The sequence below is a fragment of the Poromitra crassiceps genome (assembly GCF_964638095.1).
Source record: "Poromitra crassiceps genome assembly, chromosome: 12".
NCBI classification, from domain to species: domain Eukaryota; kingdom Metazoa; phylum Chordata; class Actinopteri; order Beryciformes; family Melamphaidae; genus Poromitra; species Poromitra crassiceps.
Genome location: NC_139632.1, coordinates 32,899,696 through 32,923,511, shown reverse-complemented (window position 1 = coordinate 32,923,511; position 23,816 = coordinate 32,899,696). Strand labels below are relative to the sequence as shown.

The 23,816-nt window shown below is 46.8% G+C and overlaps 1 protein-coding gene across 1 annotated transcript in view; it reads left to right on the top strand.

The window, feature by feature from the left end:
• Nucleotides 1-245: 245 nt before the first annotated feature.
• tsc22d2 (TSC22 domain family 2) overlaps nucleotides 246-23,816 on the top strand; it is an 81,373-nt gene continuing 57,802 nt past the window's right edge. Inside the window, exon 1 of the mRNA XM_083647680.1 lies at nucleotides 246-2,466. Coding sequence (XP_083503806.1) covers nucleotides 917-2,466 — 1,550 coding nt within the window. The 5' untranslated portion in view covers nucleotides 246-916. The remainder of the gene's footprint in view (nucleotides 2,467-23,816) is intronic.

Sequence of the window (23,816 nt, the reverse complement as noted above, 5' to 3'; positions counted from 1 at the left end):
CCCACTGATTAATATTTCTGAAATTTTAAAATGTAAAAAATTCATCTGGAAAAAATCCTGACAAAGTAAATAATGGCTGTGCCGTTGATCTGTATTTTTTTCTTCTTCCAGAGACGCCAGAATCACGTTTGACCTCCATACCCAGGGTGCATTTCACTCTTGCCATCTTGTCGAGTGAGAGGAAGCGAGCGGCAGTTAGTTAGCCTGTTAGCGTTCGCTTACTGCCACTGTGGTAAAGTGGATATCTGTCAGCTAGCTTCAGCAGCTCTCCAAAGTGAGGAGTCCATACGGCGAGAGGCTCAACTTCCCTGAGTTTGAGACCATTCTCTTCTTTATCGGTGGATATATTCTTTTTTTGAAAGGGCGATGGACATATCGGGTTTGTTTACATCATGATGTTGCACATGCTGGTGCCAAGGTAGGCTGAAGAACTAGCTAACATTAGCTCACTTAGCTATTCAGCAAGAGAAATGTATGCGTTTAATGTGAACGTTAGCTGAAAAGGAGAGTGGCTTGAGAGAACGGGCCCGCCTCAGACTAAAGTACTGGTAGCAGCTGGTGAACAAGAACTGCGACAGGGGGTCTGCTTGCAACTCCGGAGCCGGGACAGTGTCTCGCGGAGCAGGCCGAGCAGTTGTGGAGTTGCCGGGGGAGGAGAGCTACAACAGTCGGCTGTGGGCTGTCACCTCACCGGGGGACCGCAAGCTAAGCTCGCACTGACAGGGAGACAACCCGGAGGGTCCGGGCGGGCTGTCACATTTTTCTGCGACGAGAGAGAGAGAGGAGAGGCTATGAAAATGTCGTATACGTGTCTGTTAAAAAATCCCCAAGTGTTTCTTCACTAACGTTAGAGATCTATCTAACGCTTGTTTTTATATCTGGGAATAGGCAAGGTAGACTATCGCAGATATTCAACATGTCGAAAATGCCTGCGAAGAAGAAGAGCTGTTTCCAGATCACGAGTGTGACACAGGCTCAGGTAGCGGCCAGTAGCATCACTGACGACACCGAGAGTCTGGACGACCCGGACGAGTCCCGGACGGAGGACGTGTCATCGGAAATCTTTGACGTTTCCCGGGCCGACATGGGGGTGTGTGACAGGAGTTCATCTGAGGAAACCTTAAACAATGTAGGGGAAGCTCACGAGGGCCAGCCAGCTGCAGCAGCAGCTCCTGTCAACGGAGGGTTTCCTATGAGAAGTGTCGGCGCTGCTCACGTCAGCCCACATGTTGTAGGAGGAAGTGCGCCTGTGCCAACTCAGCCCCCCGTCACCAGCTTGACCGCTCAGCCATTAACGCCCATCAACTCGGCCCCTGCTGCTCCGGTCTCTGCCGGTGTGGCTCATCATGCGGCCCCCGCGGGCACCGTCTCCACGTCCACCGTGAGCTGTAGTTCCCGTTTCAGGGTCATTAAACTGGACCACGGTACCGGAGAGCCCTTCCGACGGGGCAGGTGGACATGCACAGAGTTCTATGAGAGAGACTCGGAGGGCTCGAGTGTTAGCCGGACTGTGGATAGTATCAAACATGCCGTCACCCTCGATCACAGTATAGAGCGGGACAGCGGACTAGGCATCACCGGTGGCTCTGTGGTCCTGCCCAGTGTCGTCTCACTCTCTGCACAGCCTCAGGAGTCGACCGCGGACAGTGGCTATTCGGTCGTCCATCACACCCACCCCCCTGAGCCCCTGCAGCAAGGCTACGGCTTGGCCCCTCAGATATTGAATGGAGCGGCTGCCTTCCAGCCCATGGGATATCCTACGGTATCACAGCAAACACAACCGGCTCAGGTCCATATGCAGCCTGTTCCTCCTCAAGCCCTCCTCCCCTGCAGCATCAACGGTGTGCCACAAGGTGCCATGCTGCAGAAATCTCCCAGCATGCCTCCTGCCACGCAGGCCCAGCAGTTTGCCTACTCTACCCAGCCTAGCAGCCAGCCGGACTACCGTCACCATGCCCCTCTTCAGCCACAAGGCTCAAGCACTCAGAGCCTTCCCGTTGCCTCTCTCTCTGTGGGGCCTCCACCCAGCCAGGGCCCATCGCCTGTCATCACCCCTGCTGGACCCGGAGCCCAGGCACTGGGCATGGTGGCCATGGCCATGGCCTCCATACTACCAGGAAGTGGCCTCCAGCAGCCTGTCAGCCAGTCTCAGCCTTCCATCATCAGCACCTCCCACAGCGGTGTCCAGAACGTGCCTGCCACAGTGCCCAGCGCCAGCAACACCCCTCCAGGCATGGCGAGCCAGGCCCAGGGAGCCCGCGGGGCGGCCATGACGGGCCTTCCGTCTGTCTTCAGTAACCTGGCAGAAGACGGCAGGCGGATGTCTGATGCCCTACCTCAGCCCAGCGCCTTTCCAGGGAAGGATGCTGTGAAGCCGTTCATCCCTAACAGCCTCAGCCTGGCCACGCCCACCGTCAACAGCCTGTTTGGCATGATCCCCATTGCCATGGACTGGGACGAGGACAGGTAAGAGAGGGGGCGGGGCTGATGTGAAACACCTGTGTTACACACAGAGTCCACTGCATTAACTAGTAACTACTGTTTATTAACTAGTAACTACCGTGTATTAACTAGTAACTACTGTTTACTACTTTGTGTTCAGCTGTGTACAATCAGTCATGCATGAATGTAGTACGGATGTCTGAAGAAAACACAGCACAGATGTGTGCCTGGAGAGCAGCACTGAGGGAGGGATGGAGGGAGGGATGGAGGGAGGGAGAGAGGGAGGGAGAGAGTGTCTGGAAGTTTGCCCTCATGTTAAACATTCCCATGGAATGGTGCAGCAGTGTGGTCATGCTCTGTGCTGTGGAGAGTGCCAGTGGCAGCTTGAGGTACTGCACACTGGTCATGCTCTGTGCTGTGGAGAGAGCCAGTGGCAGCTTGAGGTACTGCACACTGTAACTGGAAGGCTTTGGTTTGTGTGTAGGAAAGCTCAAAGCTATTGAAAGAGTAAAATAGTAGTTTGGGGATGAAGGAGGGATGGGGCGGCACTGAGCCAATGAGAACTGGCATAGGGGGAGGGATTTTCTGTGTTTGTCATTAATAGGCTACCCACAAAACAACCCGCCTCTTTATAGACACCCAAAGCCCCCTCCTTTAGTCCCCTGTTCAACCAAATGGGCTGTTTGGTTTGGGGGGTGTTAACGAGCCCGTGGATAAATGACAACTTAGGGGCCCTTTACACGAGGACGGTTTCCTATGGTGACAGGGAATTATTTTATCGTTAGTGCCTCCCTTTCAGACGGCGACGGCGAATTCGCGCTTAGAAAACGACACATTTTGAAACCACCCTCCAGAGTGGAATTCTTTGGTACTCTCCCCGCTGATCGCTCCATGTAATCGCTTTGAGACGACACATTTCAGAAACTCTGACGTGCCTGCACACCTGGAAAAGTCACACGGCAGACGTGCTGTGTATTTCTGATACTGTTTTGACTAATCCTGGCTTCCTCTGACGTTAATAGATCAATAAAATGTTTTCCAGTTATTCCTAGGCTGCAAACTTGTTTTAACATGCAAATCGTAAATGTACGTCCACATGACACACATGGTCTGCCTGTGTTTATGTACGTACACATGACACACATGGTCTGCCTGTGTTTATGTACGTCCACATGACACACATGGTCTGCCTGTGTTTATGTACGTCCACATGACACACATGGTCTGCCTGTGTTTATGTACGTCCACACACACAACATGGTCTGCCTGTGTTTATGTACGTCCACATGACACACATGGTCTGCCTGTGTTTATGTACGTACACATGACACACATGGTCTGCCTGTGTTTATGTACGTCCACATGACACACATGGTCTGCCTGTGTTTATGTACGTCCACATGACACACATGGTCTGCCTGTGTTTATGTACGTCCACACACACAACATGGTCTGCCTGTGTTTATGTACGTCCACATGACACACATGGTCTGCCTGTGTTTATGTACGTCCACACACACAACATGGTCTGCCTGTGTTTATGTACGTCCACATGACACACATGGTCTGCCTGTGTTTATGTACGTCCACACACACAACACACATGGTCTGCCTGTGTTTATGTACGTCCACATGACACACATGGTCTGCCTGTGTTTATGTACGTCCACATGACACACATGGTCTGCCTGTGTTTATGTACGTCCACATGACACACATGGTCTGCCTGTGTTTATGTACGTCCACATGACACACATGGTCTGCCTGTGTTTATGTACGTCCACACACACAACATGGTCTGCCTGTGTTTATGTACGTCCACATGACACACATGGTCTGCCTGTGTTTATGTACGTCCACATGACACACATGGTCTGCCTGTGTTTATGTACGTCCACACACACAACACACATGGTCTGCCTGTGTTTATGTACGTCCACACACACAACACACATGGTCTGCCTGTGTTTATGTACGTCCACACACACAAAATGGTCTGCCTGTGTTTATGTACGTCCACATGACACACATGGTCTGCCTGTGTTTATGTACGTCCACACACACAACACACATGGTCTGCCTGTGTTTATGTACGTCCACACACACAACACACATGGTCTGCCTGTGTTTATGTACGTCCACACACACAACACACATGGTCTGCCTGTGTTTATGTACGTCCACACACACATGACACACATGGTCTGCCTGTGTTTATATACGTCCACACACACAACACACATGGTCTGCCTGTGTTTATGTACGTCCACACACACATGACACACATGGTCTGCCTGTGTTTATATACGTCCACACACACAACACACATGGTCTGCCTGTGTTTATGTACGTCCACACACACAACACACATGGTCTGCCTGTGTTTATGTAGGCCTCCTTGTTTATCAGTGCTAGCTGGGAATGGCACGGGCAGAGGAGGGAGGTGTGTGTGTGTGTGTCTGGTCGGTAGTGATGCACAATATATTAGCATTCCTGTCGGTATCTGCCGATGTTGGTAATTTGTTATATCAGTGTTGCTCCAATGAGCAAAGTAACAGCAATGTTCACATCTGTATTGGCCACAATGTTCATATTGAGAGGAAACAATGGCGTACATCTATGATTGATGGGCTTTTCAAAATGTTTTGGGAATAAAGAAAGACATGACTTTTTCAAATCCACTGTTTACATGTCTTCAGTATTTACAACATCTGATTATCATAGAAACTTGTTTTTATACAGATAATATCGACATCAATAAATATTGTTTATCGGCTATAACAGCTGTGTTAATATCAGTTATCGGTATCGGCCCAAAATCGGTGCATCCCTAGTGGCCGGGAGAGAAAATGAGGTCTGATATTCATCATATTCGGCATCCATGATATTCCATATTCCTGAAACGTATCATTGTTTACCAAGAGACTTTGTCCCAGCATGCATCACTCAGGGCTTGTTGATGTGCTCAGGGAGGAAACATGGTGTGTCTTTCCTGCTCTGATGTCATGAGTGGAACAGCCAGTGCCCATTTCTTCATCGCTCTCGTGTGTGCAGTGACATCAGAGGCTGTCTGTGTAACCATGGTGACGCTGGCAGCAGGACATTACGTGTCAGGGAGGTAGAAAGGACAGACGGGTACGTAGACGCCCCACAGACGCAGACAGACTGATGGACAGACAGGCACGTAGACGCAGACAGACTGGTGGACAGACAGGCACGTAGACGCAGACAGACTGGTGGACAGACAGGCACGTAGACGCAGACAGACTGGTGGACAGACAGGCACGTAGATGCAGACAGACTGGTGGACAGACAGACAAGATGTTTGTCACACGGATGTACAAGTACTAGGGGTGTCAAAAATAATCGATTATAAGATGCATCGCGATGCGGACGTGCACGATTCTGCATCGATTCACAAATGTCAAAACTCGATTATTTAAATGTTTTATTTTGATTTTTTTATAATCAAATAAAATATAATGGAAGTTAGGGCTGGGTCGGTTTGAAAATTTTAAAACCGGTTCGATATTGCCGTCTAAACCGGATCGAACCGGTATACCGATTTCTTTTGTAATTAATTTTTTTTTTTTTTTTTTTAAAGCAGGGCTCCCGAGTGTGGCCCATAACTGTCTGTAGTGCAACTTCAGTCCACCTGATAGCGATAATACACCTCTAAGCTGGTATTGTCAACCAGCAATGATACTGAATAAAAAGAAGCAGGACACCTGTGTAACAAACACACCCTGTATTTATTTCTCATAACTATTCAGCTCAACTTTTCTTCTAAACATCAAAATAATAAATGAAATAAGACTGCTGCCTATAGTGCAACTTGAGAAAAGGCTAATAAAAACACAAGCAGTGCAATCAGAATGGATTGGCTTACAGCTGAGCTGCCTTATAAACTTCAAAACTCACAAATTCACACAATATAGGGCCTAGGCATGGGTCGGTTTGAACATTTTGAAACCGGTTCGATATTCCCCCAAAAAACGTATCAAAGTGGCTGCAGTTGGTGGCGATAATGCACCTCTAAGCTGGTATGCTGCCAACCAGCACGAACACTGAATACAAATAAGCAGAACCTTTTAACTGTAACAACACACTGTTTTTATTCCTCATAACTATTCAGCTTAACTTTTCTTCAAACATCAACATAATAAACAAAATAAGACTTTTGCCTACTAGTGCAACTTGAGAAGAGGCTAATACGAACAATAGTGCAATCAGAATGGACTGGGGGGATTTTTTTTTTTTTTTTTTTTTTTTTTTTAAGGTTTTTTCGGTTTGCACGTGATCAAACCGGTTTGGGCTCGTATACCGAACCGAACCGGTAAAACCGGAAATCGACCCATGCCTAATGGAAGTACATGCAGTTGTTTATTTTAATTATGGATCATAATACAATGCAATTCCAAATGCACTTTTATTTTAAAAGTAGCCACACAGTGAGAAAAAAGAAAGTGAGAAAAAATAAATCATGTATTGCGGAAAAAAGTGATGCATCGATTTAAGATGCATCGAGATGCATCGATAATCGTAATCTAATCGAATCGTAGCCCTCTGAATCGTAATCGAATCGAATCGTGAGGCCAGTGAAGATTCACAGCCCTAACAAGTACACACGGTGAAATGCTTGAGCTGAGTTATATTCCGTTACAGTCATCATCATCATCGTCATCAACATCGTCATCATCATTGTCATCAACATCGTCATCATTGTCATTCACATTATCGACATTATCAACATTGTTTCCTGTCATGCTTAACTGGTACATTAACATCAGAACATTGTCATCGTTATTGTCATCTGTTCCGGTGCTTTTCGGGTCTGTGCCGTATATTGCGGATATCCATAAATAATCTTTATGTTATGTTAATTAGTAGTTACAAGTCTTTGTCTATATATTTGGGTTGCCCATAAATAAATCTGTACATGTTATCTTTAATGGTGGTGGTAGATCTGTTTATTGTTTAGGAGTCTGGTGGCTTGGGGGATGAAGCTATTTCGTAGTCTCCTTGTCCGGGTTTTGGGGGTTCTGTATCTCCTACCAGATGGTAACAGGGAGAACATGTTGTTGAGTGGGTGGGTTGGGTCCTTGATTATTTTCCTGGTTCTCTTGAGGCAGCGCTGAGTGTAGAGGTCTGCCAGTTCCGGCAGCTCGCAGCCTGTTACATGCTGGGCCGCGCGCCTCACTCTCCTCAGCGCTTTCATGTCTTTTTTGGTGCAGTTTCCATACCAGGAGGTGAAGCAGCCGGTCAGTAGGCTTCCGATGGTGCCTCTGTAGAAGTCTTTGAGTATTGTGGGTCTCAGGCCGAACTTCTTTAGTCGTCTGAGACCGTGCAGCCGTTGTTGGGCCTTTTTGGCAACAGAGCTGAAACAGAGCTTGAAGCTAAGCTCAAGCTATGCAGCGTGGAGGCAGTTTTATTTCAGCATCCTTGTTAACAGGCGAGACCGGTCACACCAGCCACACGCCACGTAGGGATGGGGATCCATAAGTACCCGGTTCCAAATGTCTCAAAAGCTGCAAATCAATAAGGTCCGAGCTGATCAATACTGTTATCGATACTAGCACCCCTCCCCTCCTCCCCTCGTTCTCTCTCTCCCTCTCCTGTCTCCAGTCCGCTTTCAAGCACTCTGTGACTGCTGCTGTGCACATTCCAAAGCCTGTGCAGACCTACTAACAGCACACTTCGATTGTCTAATAAAAGTTTTAATTCGATTAAGGAATTTATCGATTAATTAATTAATTAATTAATTAAACAAGATTCATTTGTCTAACCCTAACCCTAACCCACACCCTAATCCTAACATGTTTTTGAAAGAAAAGTCGTTTTTCATCTTGCTTGGGCGGAAGTCGCGTAGTACTTTTTCTCTGCCACTGAGGGGCGCTAGTCTAGCACAGTGGTTCCCAGCCAGGTACCAGGCCGCAACGCATTTGGTACCGGGGTGCAAGCCCGAAAAAAAAAATCTATCTATCTACCGGTCCTTGGCAAAAAAAAGGTTGGGAACCCCTGGTCTAGCAGACGTGCTATATGGTCATATTGGAGTGATGCAACGCCATTGGTCGTATGAGTTGCTGGATATGTTGTAGTACTTTTTCTCTGCCACTGAGGGGCGCTAGTCTAGCAGACGTGCTATGGTCGTATTCCTGGTGTTGCTGTATTACGACCTCATGGAGCGTATGAGTTGGAGGACATGACACGACATGAGTCACATGACATGTCATGTACATATACATATGGCGTCGGGTGTCCATATATTAGGACATCCTCGGCAATGTCTATTGAGTAAAAAAAGCATTGACGAAGGTCAATAACGTTAGATGCGTTCTAATAAATGTTATCATGCAAACTGTAGTTTTTGGTGAAAAATACAGTTTGCAATGCATGATAAATGTGTTTTCACAGCAATATAAAATCCATATTAGAGAGGGAATTATGACCTGTTTAACTTCCTAACAGCTTGTTGTCATACATAATTAAAACTACTAATGACAGGATGTTTTTAATCAAAGCAAATATTAAAATTAAAATACAACCATTAACTCATTCCTCGCCATTGGCGCCGTCTATAGACGTCAATCCGTCTTTTCAGCGCCATGCGATAAGGTACGTTACAATTCGGAGAAAGTACCTAGAAAAACAAAGTTTGGCGCTAAGTCTAAACAGATTATCTATAAAAAGTTATGTTAAGTTAATATTTTTTTTATAAAAACATATCTAAAAAGATTCACGGGATCCGCCCTAGTTGTTTTGAATGAGGAGCGATGCCGCTTGGCCCCGGAGGTGACACGGGGTGAACGTGTGTCGTCACGAGGACATATTTACCCCGGGCTCGGCGCGTTGTCACACCGGCTCGTGACAGTCACTCAACGCTGGAGGATTTATTTCAACAGAAGCATGGTAAACACACACAAATCACTCCTGTCACATGAGCGCATGGCCCCGCCCCCTACGCTCTCGTGCGGGGAGAATAGCCTGCGTGAGCATTCAACGTGACGTCACAGACTATGACTGTGACTGATAGTCATTAGTCACGTGCAGCCTGGGTTTACCCAGGCTAGGACAAACAGGCCTATATCTCGGCTTCCTGGTGAGTGACAGGCGTTTACCGTTTATAATAAATGAATGACTAAAGAACGGAAGAAGGCAGAAAAAATAACGTTCTTTTTTGTTTTCGCTTAAACCGAATGTTTTATGGTCACTCAAGATTCTCTGGATCACGTGTTGGCTTGGTTCCAGCCTTAAAACTCGTTATTTGGATTTATCGAAATGTCTACGGAGAAAATGGATGCGGAACTTTACTTCCGGGGCAAATTACATCACGTGCCTTTTGAGCTCTATTGCTGACTTGTAGTCATTATTGATCCTTTTTGGGCTCACAAGACTTTGTAAATTATATGGATTCTGTCTATGCATGCTCTATATGTCTATAAATGGTAAATGGACTGTATTTATAGAGCGCATTTTATATAGTCTATCGACTACCCAAAGCGCTTTTACATGAATACCTCACATTCACCCATTCACACACCGACGGCGTCTGCAGCCATGCAGGGCGCTAACTGCTCGTCGGGAGCAGTTAGGGGTTCAGTGTCTTGCTCAAGGACACTTCGGCAGACTGCCGGGAGGAGCCAGCCTCGAACCGGGAACCTTCCGATTCCCAGGCGACAGCTCTACCTCCTGAGCTAATGCCGCCCCCGTATACATGCATATACACACACACACACACACACACACACACACACACACACACACACACACACACACACACACACACACACACACACACACACACACACACACACACACACACACACACACACACACACACACACACACACACACACACACACACACACACACACACACACACACACACGTCTCTCACACACACACACACACACACGCACGTAGAATAATGCTGTGCCAGGTTTGGTTAACCTTTAAACGTGTGTATTTTTGTGGGAGGCTCTGGGCCCCAAGGCAATGTAGTCGCTTCTGGGATTATTATAACTTTCATCAGTTGTAATTAAGATGCCTCGTTAACTCATAACCCCACTCATAAATCTCCAGTGGGAAGAAGAAAACGATACCTTCAGTGAAGAAACCCAGATGCAACGGTCACACATATAAGAAACCCAGATGCAACGGTCACACGTATAAGAAACCCAGCTGTGGGGGGGGTACGGTGGTGCAGTGGTAAGCGCTGTCCCCTCACAGCTCGGGTTCGATTCCCACCTGAGACGCTGTGAACGCTGAAGGAATGCGTGCCCGTCCGCATGTCCTCGAGTGCCCACCGCCCGGGTGGAGTCGTCAAAAGGGCCTTTCTGTGTGGAGTTTGCATGTTCTCCCCGTGCCTCCCGGGGGTTTCCTTCATATACGAACCAAAACATGCAATATCCTGGTTGTTAATGTGGTTCCTCCTCTGGTCGTTAAGGGCGCCTGTTCAGAGGGAGGGGAACTGGTTGGAATAGCGTGAACCTCCCACGTGCTATGTCCTACCGGTGAAGCTTCCCCTGTCAGGTGAAAAGAAGCGGCTGGCTAACTGCCCATGTCTCTGAGGAAGCATGGAGCCAGTTTCGGCTCTCCCCAGATCGGCAGAGGGTGGAGTAGCAACCAGGATAAATAAATTAAAAAATTAGCACTAATGGGGGATAAAAATGGGATAAAAAAAAATCGGGGAAAAAAAGAAAAGAAAAAGAAACCCATATGTAACGGTCACACGTATAAGAAACCCAGATGTAACGGTATAAGAAACCCAGATGTAACGGTCACACGTATAAGAAACCCAGATGTAACGGTATAAGAAACCCATATGTAACGGTCACACGTATAAGCAAAGCTTTCTCCCCTTGCAAGAGGAGGCACGAGCTCAGCTGTGTGTGTGTGTGTGTGTGTGTGTGTGTGTGTGTGTGTGTGTGTGTGTGTGTGTGTGTGTGTGTGAGTGAGGAGGCACGAGCTCAGCCTCGTACGGGAACTGCTTCCAACTTTCATTGTTAAGCTCTGGTCTCAATTAGAGTGAATCCCAAAAGTGGAACAACGTGTGTGTGTGAGACGTGTGTGTGAGATGTGTGTGTGTGTGTGTGAGACGTGTGTGTGTGTGTGTGTGTGTGTGTGTGTGTGTGTGTGATGGACTGCGGCGCTGCCAAATAAAGTGATGAAGCTGCCCTTGGGACAAATAGGCTGCATTCAATAGGAAGGCTTGACAGCTCCCAGAGGACACACCCCCTCCCCTCCTCCCCCGCCCTGTACAGTCTACATGGAACAGACCCCTTCCCCTCCTCCCCCGCCCTGTACAGTCTGCATGGAACAGACCCCTCCCCCCCCCCCCGCCCTGTACAGTCTGCATGGAACAGACCCCTCCCCCTCCTCCCCACCTCCCCTGCCCAGTACAGTCTGCATGGAACAGACCCCTCCCCCTCCTCCCCACCTCCCCTGCCCTGTACAGTCTGCATGGAACAGACCCCTCCCCCCCCCCGCCCTGTACAGTCTGCATGGAACAGACCCCTCCCCCTCCTCCCCCCGCCCTGTACAGTCTGCATGGAAGAGGGGAGCAGTGAACGCTGTGAACATGTAGAGGGGAGCAGCTATGTGTCAAAGCTGTTGTGCACATGTAGAGGGGAGCAGCTATGTGTAGAGGCTGTTGTGCACATGTAGAGGGGTGCAGCTATGTGTAGAAGCTGTTGTGCACATGTAGAGGGGAGCAGCTATGTGTAGAAGCTGTTGTGCACATGTAGAGGGGAGCAGCTATGTGTACAGAAGCTGTTGTGCACATGTAGAGGGGAGCAGCTACTGTATGTGTAGAAGCTGTTGTGCACATGTAGAGGGGAGCAGCTACTGTATGTGTAGAAGCTGTTGTGCACATGTAGAGGGGAGCAGCTACTGTATGTGTAGAAGCTGTTGTGCACATGTAGAGGGGAGCAGCTACTGTATGTGTAGAAGCTGTTGTGTACATGTAGAGGGGAGCAGCTATGTGTAGAAGCTGTTGTGCACATGTAGAGGGGAGCAGCTACTGTATGTGTAGAAGCTGTTGTGCACATGTAGAGGGGAGCAGCTATGTGTAGAAGCTGTTGTGCACATGTAGAGGGGAGCAGCTATGTGTAGAAGCTGTTGTGCACATGTAGAGGGGAGCAGCTATGTGTAGAAGCTGTTGTGCACATGTAGAGGGGAGCAGCTATGTGTAGAAGCTGTTGTGCACATGTAGAGGGGAGCAGCTACTGTATGTGTAGAAGCTGTTGTGCACATGTAGAAGAGGGCAGCTATGTGTAGAAGCTGTTGTGCACATGTAGAGGGGAGCAGCTATGTGTAGAAGCTGTTGTGCACATGTAGAGGGGAGCAGCTATGTGTAGAAGCTGTTGTGCACATGTAGAGGGGAGCAGCTACTGTATGTGTAGAAGCTGTTGTGCACATGTAGAGGGGAGCAGCTACTGTATGTGTAGAAGCTGTTGTGCACATGTAGAGGGGAGCAGCTACTGTATGTGTAGAAGCTGTTGTGCACATGTAGAGGGGAGCAGCTATGTGTAGAAGCTGTTGTGCACATGTAGAGGGGAGCAGCTGACCTGAGTATTGGCCAATATGCTCCACTGCTCTGTGGTCTTTTTTCCACCAAGAACCAGGATCCACACAGGAGCTGTTTCTCCTTCCTTCATAGAAAGAGTCTTTGATTCTGGATGTGGAAAGACTGGATTGGAGATGATTGTGCTCTGCCTCCGTGAGCTCCATGTTTTCCTTCAGGCCGGATCAGGATGAATCAGTGCTTCATATTATGTGCTCAGTTTCACCAGGTGACTCAGAGGCACAATTGGGGAATAATGTGGGCAGAAACCTGCTTTCAGCTATTTGCTCTGTGCTTATGTAGACTTCCCTGCTGTCTGTGCTTATGTAGACCTCCCTGCTGTCTTTATGTAGACCTCCCTGCTATCTGTGCTTATGTAGACCTCCCTGCTGTCTGTGCTTATGTAGACCTCTCTGCTGTCTGTGCTTATGTAGACCTCCCTGCTGTCTGTGCTTATGTAGACCTCCCTGCTGTCTGTGCTTATGTAGACCTCCCTGCTGTCTGTGCTTATGTAGACCTCTCTGCTGTCTGTGCTTATGTAGACCTCCCTGCTGTCTGTGCTTATGTAGACCTCCCTGCTGTCTGTGCTTATGTAGACCTCCCTGCTGTCTGTGCTTATGTAGACCTCTCTGCTGTCTGTGCTTATGTAGACCTCCCTGCTGTCTGTGCTTATGTAGACCTCCCTGCTGTCTGTGATTATGTAGACCTCCCTGCTGTCTGTGCTTATGTAGACCTCTCTGCTGTCTGTGCTTATGTAGACCTCCCTGCTGTCTGTGCTTATGTAGACCTCCCTTCTGTCTGTGCTTATGTAGACCTCCCTGCTGTCTGTGCTTATGTAGACCTCCCTGCTGTCTGTGCTTATGTAGACCTCCCTGCTGTCTGTGCTTATGTAGACCTCCCTTCTGTCTGTGCTTATGTAGACCTCCCTGCTGTCTGTGCTTATGTAGACCTCCCTTCTGTCTGTGCTTATGTAGACCTCCCTGCTGTCTGTGCTTATGTAGACCTCCCTTCTGTCTGTGCTTATGTAGACCTCCCTGCTGTCTGTGCTTATGTAGACCTCCCTGCTGTCTGTGCTTATGTAGACCTCCCTGCTGTCTGTGCTTATGTAGACCTCCCTGCTGTCTGTGCTTATGTAGACCTCCCTTCTGTATGTGCTTATGTAGACCTCCCTGCTGTCTGTGCTTATGTAGACCTCCCTGCTGTCTGTGCTTATGTAGACCTCCCTGCTGTCTGTGCTTATGTAGACCTCCCTGCTGTCTGTGCTTATGTAGACCTCCCTGCTGTCTGTGCTTATGTAGACCTCCCTGCTGTCTGTGCTTATGTAGACCTCCCTGCTGTCTGTGCTACCTGTTGTCTGTGCTTATGTAGACCCCCCTGCTGTCTGTGCTTACAGTATGTAGACCTCCCTGCTGTCTGTGCTTATGTAGACCTCCCTGCTGTCTTTATGTAGACCTCCCTGCTGTCTGTGCTTATGTAGACCTCCCTGCTGTCTGTGCTTATGTAGACCTCCCTGCTGTCTGTGCTTATGTAGACCTCCCTGCTGTCTGTGCTTATGTAGACCTCCCTGCTGCCTGTGCTTATGTAGACCTCCCTGCTGCCTGTGCTTATGTAGACCTCCCTGCTGTCTGTGCTAATGTAGACCTCCCTGCTGTCTGTGCTTATGTAGACCTCCCTGCTGTCTGTGCTTATGTAGACCCCCCTGCTGTCTGTGCTTATGTAGACCTCCCTGCTGTCTGTGCTTATGTAGACCTCCCTGCTGTCTGTGCTTATGTAGACCTCCCTGCTGTCTGTGCTTATGTAGACCTCCCTGCTGCCTGTGCTTATGTAGACCTCCCTGCTGTCTGTGCTAATGTAGACCTCCCTGCTGTCTGTGCTTATGTAGACCTCCCTTCTGTCTGTGCTTATGTAGACCTCCCTTCTGTCTGTGCTTATGTAGACCTCCCTGCTGTCTGTGCTTATGTAGACCTCCCTGCTGTCTGTGCTTATGTAGACCTCCCTGCTGTCTGTGCTAATGTAGACCTCCCTGCTGTCTGTGCTTATGTAGACCTCCCTGCTGTCTGTGCTTATGTAGACCTCCCTGCTGCCTGTGCTTATGTAGACCTCCCTGCTGCCTGTGCTTATGTAGACCTCCCTGCTGCCTGTGCTTATGTAGACCTCCCTGCTGCCTGTGCTTATGTAGACCTCCCTGCTGCCTGTGCTTATGTAGACCTCCCTGCTGTCTGTGCTAATGTAGACCTCAAGCATCCAGGCTCAGGCATCTGTCGCTCTGTTGCGCTCATATTGATCTCATCATGGGTGGTGGTGGGGGAGGTCTGCCCATCACTGATCCACCTCACTGGGTGCCTGTGAATTACAACGAGACCAGTGGTTCTCAAAGTGGGGTCCTGGGACCCCCAGCAGGGCTCCGCCTCCTTGAGGGGCTTCCAGGGGGTCCCCATGCAAAAAGGGTCATCATTTATTCTCATTAGAATTCCAGCCATAATAGTCTAGCAGAATGGGCCCTCAGATTTTGAGATACCCCTACCCGAGGTAGAACAAATGACAACAATGATTTTTCTCATCTTTAGGGTCTCCCATTAATGAAATTGATTGTTGTCAAAAAAAAAATTGGGGGAAAAGATGTTTTTTTGGCTGTTCTTCAGAACTACCCCAATCCCTGAAAAAGAGCCAAATTAGGCCAGTCCGAATAGGGGAAAGGTGACAAAAAAGCCAATAACTTGAGAATGCTCACTCTTTTCCTCATCAGATTTGCTGAGGTATGAACCAGGTGGCTGCCCTACATCACCAAATAGTCAAAAAATGATTTACCTAAAAAGATAATGACTTATAGTCCTGTAAATATAGCTTTAGTTTAGGCGGAAATTGTACTTTGTGGTGATAGGAACATAGGACTCCATCACTTTTCTCTCATTTATCAGAAAAACTGAAATCCCTGAAAAATATACCATTACTGAATTGTCTAGGGTGCTATTGAACACTGACCAGTAGTTGTATGGAGATATCTGGTACAGTTCTATTGCAAATGAGATTTCTTTAGACATAGGCCTACTACCTCTTCACTGAAACAGTCAAATTATTGTATGTTATTCTGAATGGGGAATAAGTGGCATAAAAGCCTATAACTTGGGAATGCTCACTCTTTTCCTCGTCAGATTTGCTGAGGTATGAACCAGGTGGCTGCCCTACATCACCAAATAGTCAAAAAATGATTTACCTAAAAAGATAATGAATTATAGTCCTGTAAACATAATATTAATACATTTTATTTGGTGACACCTTTCAAAACACCCAAGGTCATTGAAGTGCATAAAAGAGACATGACATTCTAAAATATCATACATAAAAACAAGCATTGCAAACACCAGCATCATTAAAATATGACGAGCGTAGATATAAGAAAAGACAGGAGATACACACGGCAGGCGAATAACAGATTGAGTACTGTATATGATTAAAGGTAGTAGGCCAATTTGAACAGGTGGGTTTTGAGGTGGGATTTGAATGTGGTGATGGAGTCAGACTGTTGGATGTGTGATGGCAACGAGTTCCAGAGTCTGGGTGCAGAGCAGCTGAAGGCCCTAGCACCCATGGTACTGAGGCGAGGGAGGCGGGACAGTCAGGAGGCCAGCTGAGGAAGAGCGTAGGGAGCGGGAAGGGGTGTATTCCTGGAGGAGGTCAGAGAGATGGGTGGGTGCTAGGTTGTGTAGGGCTTTGTAAGTGAGCAGAAGGTTTTTGAAGTCAATCCGGTAGTGAATGGGAAGCCAGTGGAGTTGAATGAGGACAGGGGTGAGGTGGTCAGATGATTTAGTGCGGGTGATGATCCAGGCATTTGGAGTCTGTTGAGCAATTTGGTGGGTAGGCCAGAGAGAAGAGAGCTGCAGTAATTAATCTGGGATGTAACGTGGATCAGGATGAGGACTTTGGTGCTGTGTTGGGACAGGGATGGGCGGAGTCTGGAGATGTTGCAGATGTGGAAGAAAGCAGACCGGGTGATGTTTTTTATGTGGGGTGCAAAGGAGAGGGTGCTGTTCAGAATGACGCAGAGGCTCTTGACTTGGGTGGAGAAGGGAACAGGGAAGCTGTCAATGATGATGTTTGGGGCAGTGGTGTTTTGAGCTTTGGAGAGGATGTTTTTGGAGCCGATGAGGAGGGCCTCGGTTTTACTGGCATTTAACTTTAGGAAGTTACTGCTCATCCTGATGTCCTGGAGGCAGGCGGTGAGGGAGGTGGGAGGAAGAGCGGTGGTGGGTTTGGTGGAGATATAGACCTGGGTATCATCGGCGTAGCAGTGAAACTGGACACCATAGTGTCGGAGGATTTTACCCAGGGGGAGGAGGTAGGTGATGAATAGGAGTGGACCCAATACTGACCCCTGGGTCAAATGGCAGAAGACCCGGACGAGTGGTTCCCTAGCTGGACAAACTGTTGTCTGTCGGGAGGTAGGATGCAAACCAGGAAAGTGCAACACCAGTGATTCCAATGTTCGGCAGGTGCTCCACAAGTAGTGGGTGGGAGATGGTATCGAAAGCAGTGGAGAGGTCAAGGAGGATGAGGATGGTGAGGATTCCAGAGTCAGCTGCACGGAGGAAGTCATTATTTATTTTTAACAGGGCTGTTTCAGTGCTGTGATTAGGGCGGAAATCATATTGAAATGGTTTGTGGAGGTTGTTTGAGTCGAGGTGGGACTGGAGTTAGGCGGCAACCACCCTCTCAAGAGTTTTGGAGATGAAGGGGATGTTGGAGTTGGGACGGTATAGTGTTTGAGGTCAGATGGGTACTGTGGCCTATAAGTTAAGAATGCTCACTCTGATGATCATCATATTTGGAGAGGGAAATACCAGGTGGCTGCACTACATCACCAAATAGTCAGAATGTGGGGAACCCAATAAAATAAAGTTGATCTAAATTACAAGCCTCTAAAACATAGAAATACAAGGTGTAAATATTGGAAGTTTTATTGAAACTGGAACATTAATCCAAACTATAAATCAGTAGTATCTCCTGTCTTGACATGATGGAATAATACAAGTATAATAGTAATCATAATACATTTGTTTTATGGTAGCCCCAAATCTCAGTGCTTCATTTCATTTCATGAACAAAAACAGGAGAACAGACTAGGAAAAAAACCTGCTCATTTGACCTGGCATATGGACACTTGTTTCACAGCCAAAGTCCAAATATCCAAATATGAAATACAGTATCAGCCCTTTGTTGAACGTATTATGACCGTACCAGATTATTGTGCCAGTGTTTGGGAGTCTGGGGCACATTCACAAGCTTATACTCCATGGACTGCAATTGTAAGGCTTGCAAAAGACTGATGCAAACAAACTGTCTAAATATTGCTCAGTCTGTAGGCAGCCTGTCTATCTGGAGACAATCATGTTTAATATATCCTTAGTATCATTGTCCATTTGTCAGATTAAGCTATCACAATGTAAAAAAAAATCCTCTTCTGTGTATCATATTGTAACCTTTTTCCGAAGTATTTGGATGTTTCATTGTTGCTGCGCGTACATAAGATGTGTTTCAGTGAGAGGTCAAGTATATAGATACTAGAATGTCAAATGTCAGGTTCCTCAGATGTTTGGGGACACATTTTGACATTCTGCACAGCAGGTGCCGAACTCCGTACAGGGGAGGCCAAGAGAGAGGCACTGGCACTTTCCACTCTTTTAACAGTTTGGATCTTTGCAATACAAGTAAGTAATGTCTCTCACTTCTGTAGGTGCTGGGGGTTTCCTAAATAGGACTGGTTTAATGGCTCCATCTCTGGCAATCCATCCCTTGCCGATAGGACTCCATAACATTGGTTTGGGCATGTGACTGTGACACCATATCGCTGTCTGATACATTGCTCTTTGCACATGTTGTGCAAATGCATCCTCTGTTGGTGGCAAATTTGCAGAGGCTGCATATGTTGTTGATGCAATTATGAACCTCAGTTCATCCAAGTTTGTGCACATCAGTCCATTTTCCTTTTTATTTTTTCCGTAAAGCAGAAGTGCAAATTCTCTTGCGACTGGCAAAGACTCTTCCAAGCTGGAAGAGTCCAAAATGGGCCAGATCTTTGAGCTCACTGAGATGGGTCTTGAGTTTGGTGAATGCTGTTGTCTTTCCTATTCTGTACAAACTACTTGTTGTGTCACAGCCAATGAGTGCTTGACATGCTGGTAGACAGCAAGAGCAATGTATCAGACACTGATATGGTTTCACAGTCACATGCCCAAACCCCTGTTATGGAGTCCTATCGTCAAGGGATGGATTGCCAGAGATGGAGCCAACCAGTCCTATTTAGGAAACCCCCCAGCACCTACAGAAGTGAGAGACATTACTCACTTGTATTGCAAAGATCCAAACTGTGGAGAGAGTGGAAAGTGCCAGTGCTTCTCTGTTGGCCTTCCAACATCTTATGCGCAGCAACAATGAAAGATCCAAATACTTCGGAAAAAGCTTACAATATGATACACAGAAGAGGAAAGAATGTAACATTGTGATAGCTTAATCTGACAAATGGACAATGATACTAAGGATGCAGTATATTAAACATGATCGTCTCCAGATAGACAGGCTGCCTCCAGACTGAACAATATTTAGACAGTTTTGTTTGCATCAGTATTTTGCAATCCTTACAATTGCAGTAAATGGAGTATAAGGTTGTGAATGTGCCCCAGACTCCCAAACACTGGCACAATAATCTGGTAGGGTCATAATACGTTCAACAAAGGCCTGATACTGTATTTCATATTTGGATATTTGGACTTTGGCTGTGAAAAAAGTGTCCATATACCTGGACAAATAAGCAGCCACTTTTTATTTCTCTGTTCTGTTTTATTTTTGCCTTGGTTATTTTGTTTTCTAGTCCGTTTTTCTAGTCTGTTTTTGTGATTGTGTATTATGTATTATGATTACTATTATACTTGGATTAATGTTCCAGTTTCAATCAAACTTCCAATATTTACAGCTTGTTATTTCTGTTTTATGGTAATGGTAAATGGCTTGCATTTATATAGCGCTTTTATTTAAAGCGCTTTACAATCAGTAGGTACATTCACCTATTCATGCACCGGGGCGGCTTTAGCTCAGGAGGTAGAGCGGGTCGGCCAATGACGCAAGGGTTGGCGGTTCGATCCCTGCTCCCTCCCAGCTGCTGTCGCTGTGTCCTTGGGCAAGACACCTTTAACCCTCTTTGCTCCCGGCCTGTGACCGTGGCAGCCTGCCGCCATCGGTGTGTGAATGTAGACTATCTACTGATTGTAAAGCGCTTTGGATAAAAGCGCTATATAAATGCAGGCCATTTACCATTTGCCATTTACCACCGATGGCGGCAGGTTAGGGTGCTGGCACACCATCAGGAGCAATTTGGGGTTCAGTATCTTGACCAAGGACACTTCGACATGCAGACTGGAGGAGGTGGGAATTGAACCACCGACCTCTTTGATCCAAAACGATTAGTGGACGACCCGCTCTACCTCCTGAGCTACAGCCGCTCCAGGTGGTTTGTAATTTAGATAATCTTTATTTTATTGGGTTACTCACATTCTGACTATTTGGTGATGTAGTTCAGCCACCTGGTATTTCCCTCTCCAAATATGATGACCATCAGAGTGAGCATTCTTAAAGGAACACTCCGCCCATTTTCAACCAGCTTTGTATCATTAGAACATCAGTAGTATATCAGAAAACTGTAAACGGTTTTGAAGTCTGTCATTTAATTTTACAGTTATTGAGTGTTAAAATGTGGACCAGTGACATCACTGGTCCACACTAACTCAAATTAATAACTCATTAACTCAAATCAACTCTCAATAACTGTCAAACTAGATTAATGATGAATAGTTTGACAGTTATTGAGAGTTTATTTGAGTTAATGAGTTATTAATTTGAGTTAGTGTGGACCAGTGATGTCACTGGTCCACACTTTAACACTCAATAACTGTCAAATTAAATGACAGAGTTCAAAACCGTTTACAGTTTTCTGATATACTACTGATGTTCTAATGATACAAAGCTGGTTGAAAATGGGCGGAGTGTTCCTTTAACTTATAGACTATTATGCCAGTGACCTAATTTGACTGTTTCAGAGAAGAGGTAGTAGGCCTATGTCTAAAGAAATCTCATTTGCAATACAACTGTACCAGATATCTCCATACAGCTACTGGTCAGTGTTCAATAGCACCCTAGACAACTCCGTAATGGTATATTTTTCAGGGATTTCAGTTTTTCTGATAAATGAGAGAAAAGTGATGGAGTCCTATGTTCCTATCACCACAAATTACAATTTCCGCCTAAACTAAAGCTATATTTACAGGACTATAATTCATTATCTTTTTAGGTAAATCATTTTTTGACTATTTGGTGATGTAGGGCAGCCACCTGGTTCATACCTCAGCAAATCTGACGAGGAAAAGAGTGAGCATTCCCAAGTTATAGGCTTTTATGCCACTTATTCCCCATTCAGAATAACATACAATAATTTGACTGTTTCAGTGAAGAGGTAGTAGGCCTATGTCTAAAGAAATCTCATTTGCAATAGAACTGTACCAGATATCTCCATACAACTACTGGTCAGTGTTCAATAGCACCCTAGACAATTCAGTAATGGTATATTTTTCAGGGATTTCAGTTTTTCTGATAAATGAGAGAAAAGTGATGGAGTCCTATGTTCCTATCACCACAAATTACAATTTCCGCCTAAACTAAAGCTATATTTACAGGACTATAATTCATTATCTTTTTAGGTACCGGTAAATCATTTTTTGACTATTTGGTGATGTAGGGCAGCCACCTGGTTCATACCTCAGCAAATCTGATGAGGAAAAGAGTGAGCATTCTCAAGTTATTGGCTTTTTTGTCACCTTTCCCCTATTCGGACTGGCCTAATTTGGCTCTTTTTCAGGGATTGGGGTAGTTCTAAAGAACAGCCAAAAAAACATCTTTTCCCCCAATTTTTTTTTTGACAACAATCAATTTCATTAATGGGAGACCCTAAAGATAAGAAAAATCATTGTTGTCATTTGTTCTACCTCGGGTAGGGGTATCTCAAAAACTAAAGCCTTTTTTGAGGACTTGCTGCTAGACTATAAGTAACACAAACACAATGACACAATGTGTGACTATTTTGCTTGTGGGTTTCATAGAACTTCTGGGGCCTTGTTGGCAATGACATCAACTCTCTGGTAAATGAGTTCTTTGATTGACCAGCTCATGTTTTGGGGGTTTTGTTATAGTACAGTTTCATTGATAACAGTGCAAGAAGCTCTTGGACTCATTTACAGGATGTGAGAGAGAAGGACAACAAAGCTGTGTTCAACTACTGCTTCAGTGGCTGCGACAGATCTAACTGTTCCTGCTTCAGAGGTTCCTTGGCTATGAACCATGTTGAGTCATATATTAGCCTTCTGCCATCAGCAGCATGTTCAGGTTCCATCATGAGGTCTGGAAAAGCTAGACTGTAGAAATGGGATAATGTGTAAATTGTAAATGAGGTTGATTGTATTAGATTATTTTGGTGGTAACCCACCTGGATTAATTTGCCAGCACATATTGACTCAGTTGAGTCACATGAAAACATCCTTTGTGCACAGTAGGCTCAGTTCACCAGGTCTTTCCAGAGGGCCTCAGTCATATCTCCAGCTATCACCCTCCCTCTCTCTCCCTCTCTCTACCTCTCTCTACCTCTCTCTCCCTCTCTCTGCCTCTCTCTACCTCTCTCTCCCTCTCTATACCTCTCTCTCCCTCTCTCTACCTCTCTCTCCCTCTCTCTACCTCTCTCTACCTCTCTCTCTCTCCCTCTCTCTCCCTCTCTCTACCTCTCTCTCCCTCTCTATACCTCTCTCTCCCTCTCTCTACCTCTCTCTCCCTCTCTCTCCCTCTCTCTACCTCTCTCTCTCTCCTTCTCTCTACCTCTCTCTCCCTCTCTCTACCTCTCTCTCCCTCTCTCTCCAGGCAGTTTGTCTCTCCCACTGTGACTTTGGCTCAAAATGTTGGTGGCCCTCGGCCTGGAAAACCTCTCTGAAATGTAATTTATGACAGCTGAATTACACCCTGGGTAGTGTGTAACACCCTGGGTAGTGTGTAACACCCTGGGCAGTGTGTGTAACACCCTGGGCGGTGTGTAACACCCTGGGCAGTGTGTAACACCCTGGGCAGTGTGTAACACCCTGGGCAGTGTGTAACACCCTGGGCAGTGTGTGTAACACCCTGGGCGGTGTGTAACACCCTGGGCAGTGTGTAACACCCTGGGCAGTGTGTAACACCCTGGGCAGTGTGTGTAACACCCTGGGCAGTGTGTGTAACACCCTGGGCAGTGTGTAACACCCTGGGCAGTGTGTGTAACACCCTGGGCGGTGTGTAACACCCTGGGCGGTGTGTAACACCCTGGGCGGTGTGTAACACCCTGGGCAGTGTGTACTGTAACACCCTGGGCAGTGTGTAACACCCTGGGCAGTGTGTACTGTAACACCCTGGGCAGTGTGTAACACCCTGGGCGGTGTGTAACACCCTGGGCGGTGTGTAACACCCTGGGCAGTGTGTACTGTAACACCCTGGGCAGTGTGTACTGTAACACCCTGGGCAGTGTGTAACACCCTGGGCAGTGTGTAACACCCTGGGCGGTGTGTAACACCCTGGGCGGTGTGTAACACCCTGGGCGGTGTGTAACACCCTGGGCAGTGTGTAACACCCTGGGCGGTGTGTAACACCCTGGGCAGTGTGTAACACCCTGGGCAGTGTGTAACACCCTGGGTGAAGCTGCAGGCAGTGAGGCGAGATGTTGCGTGGGAGAAGAACAGATCATCTTCTTCAT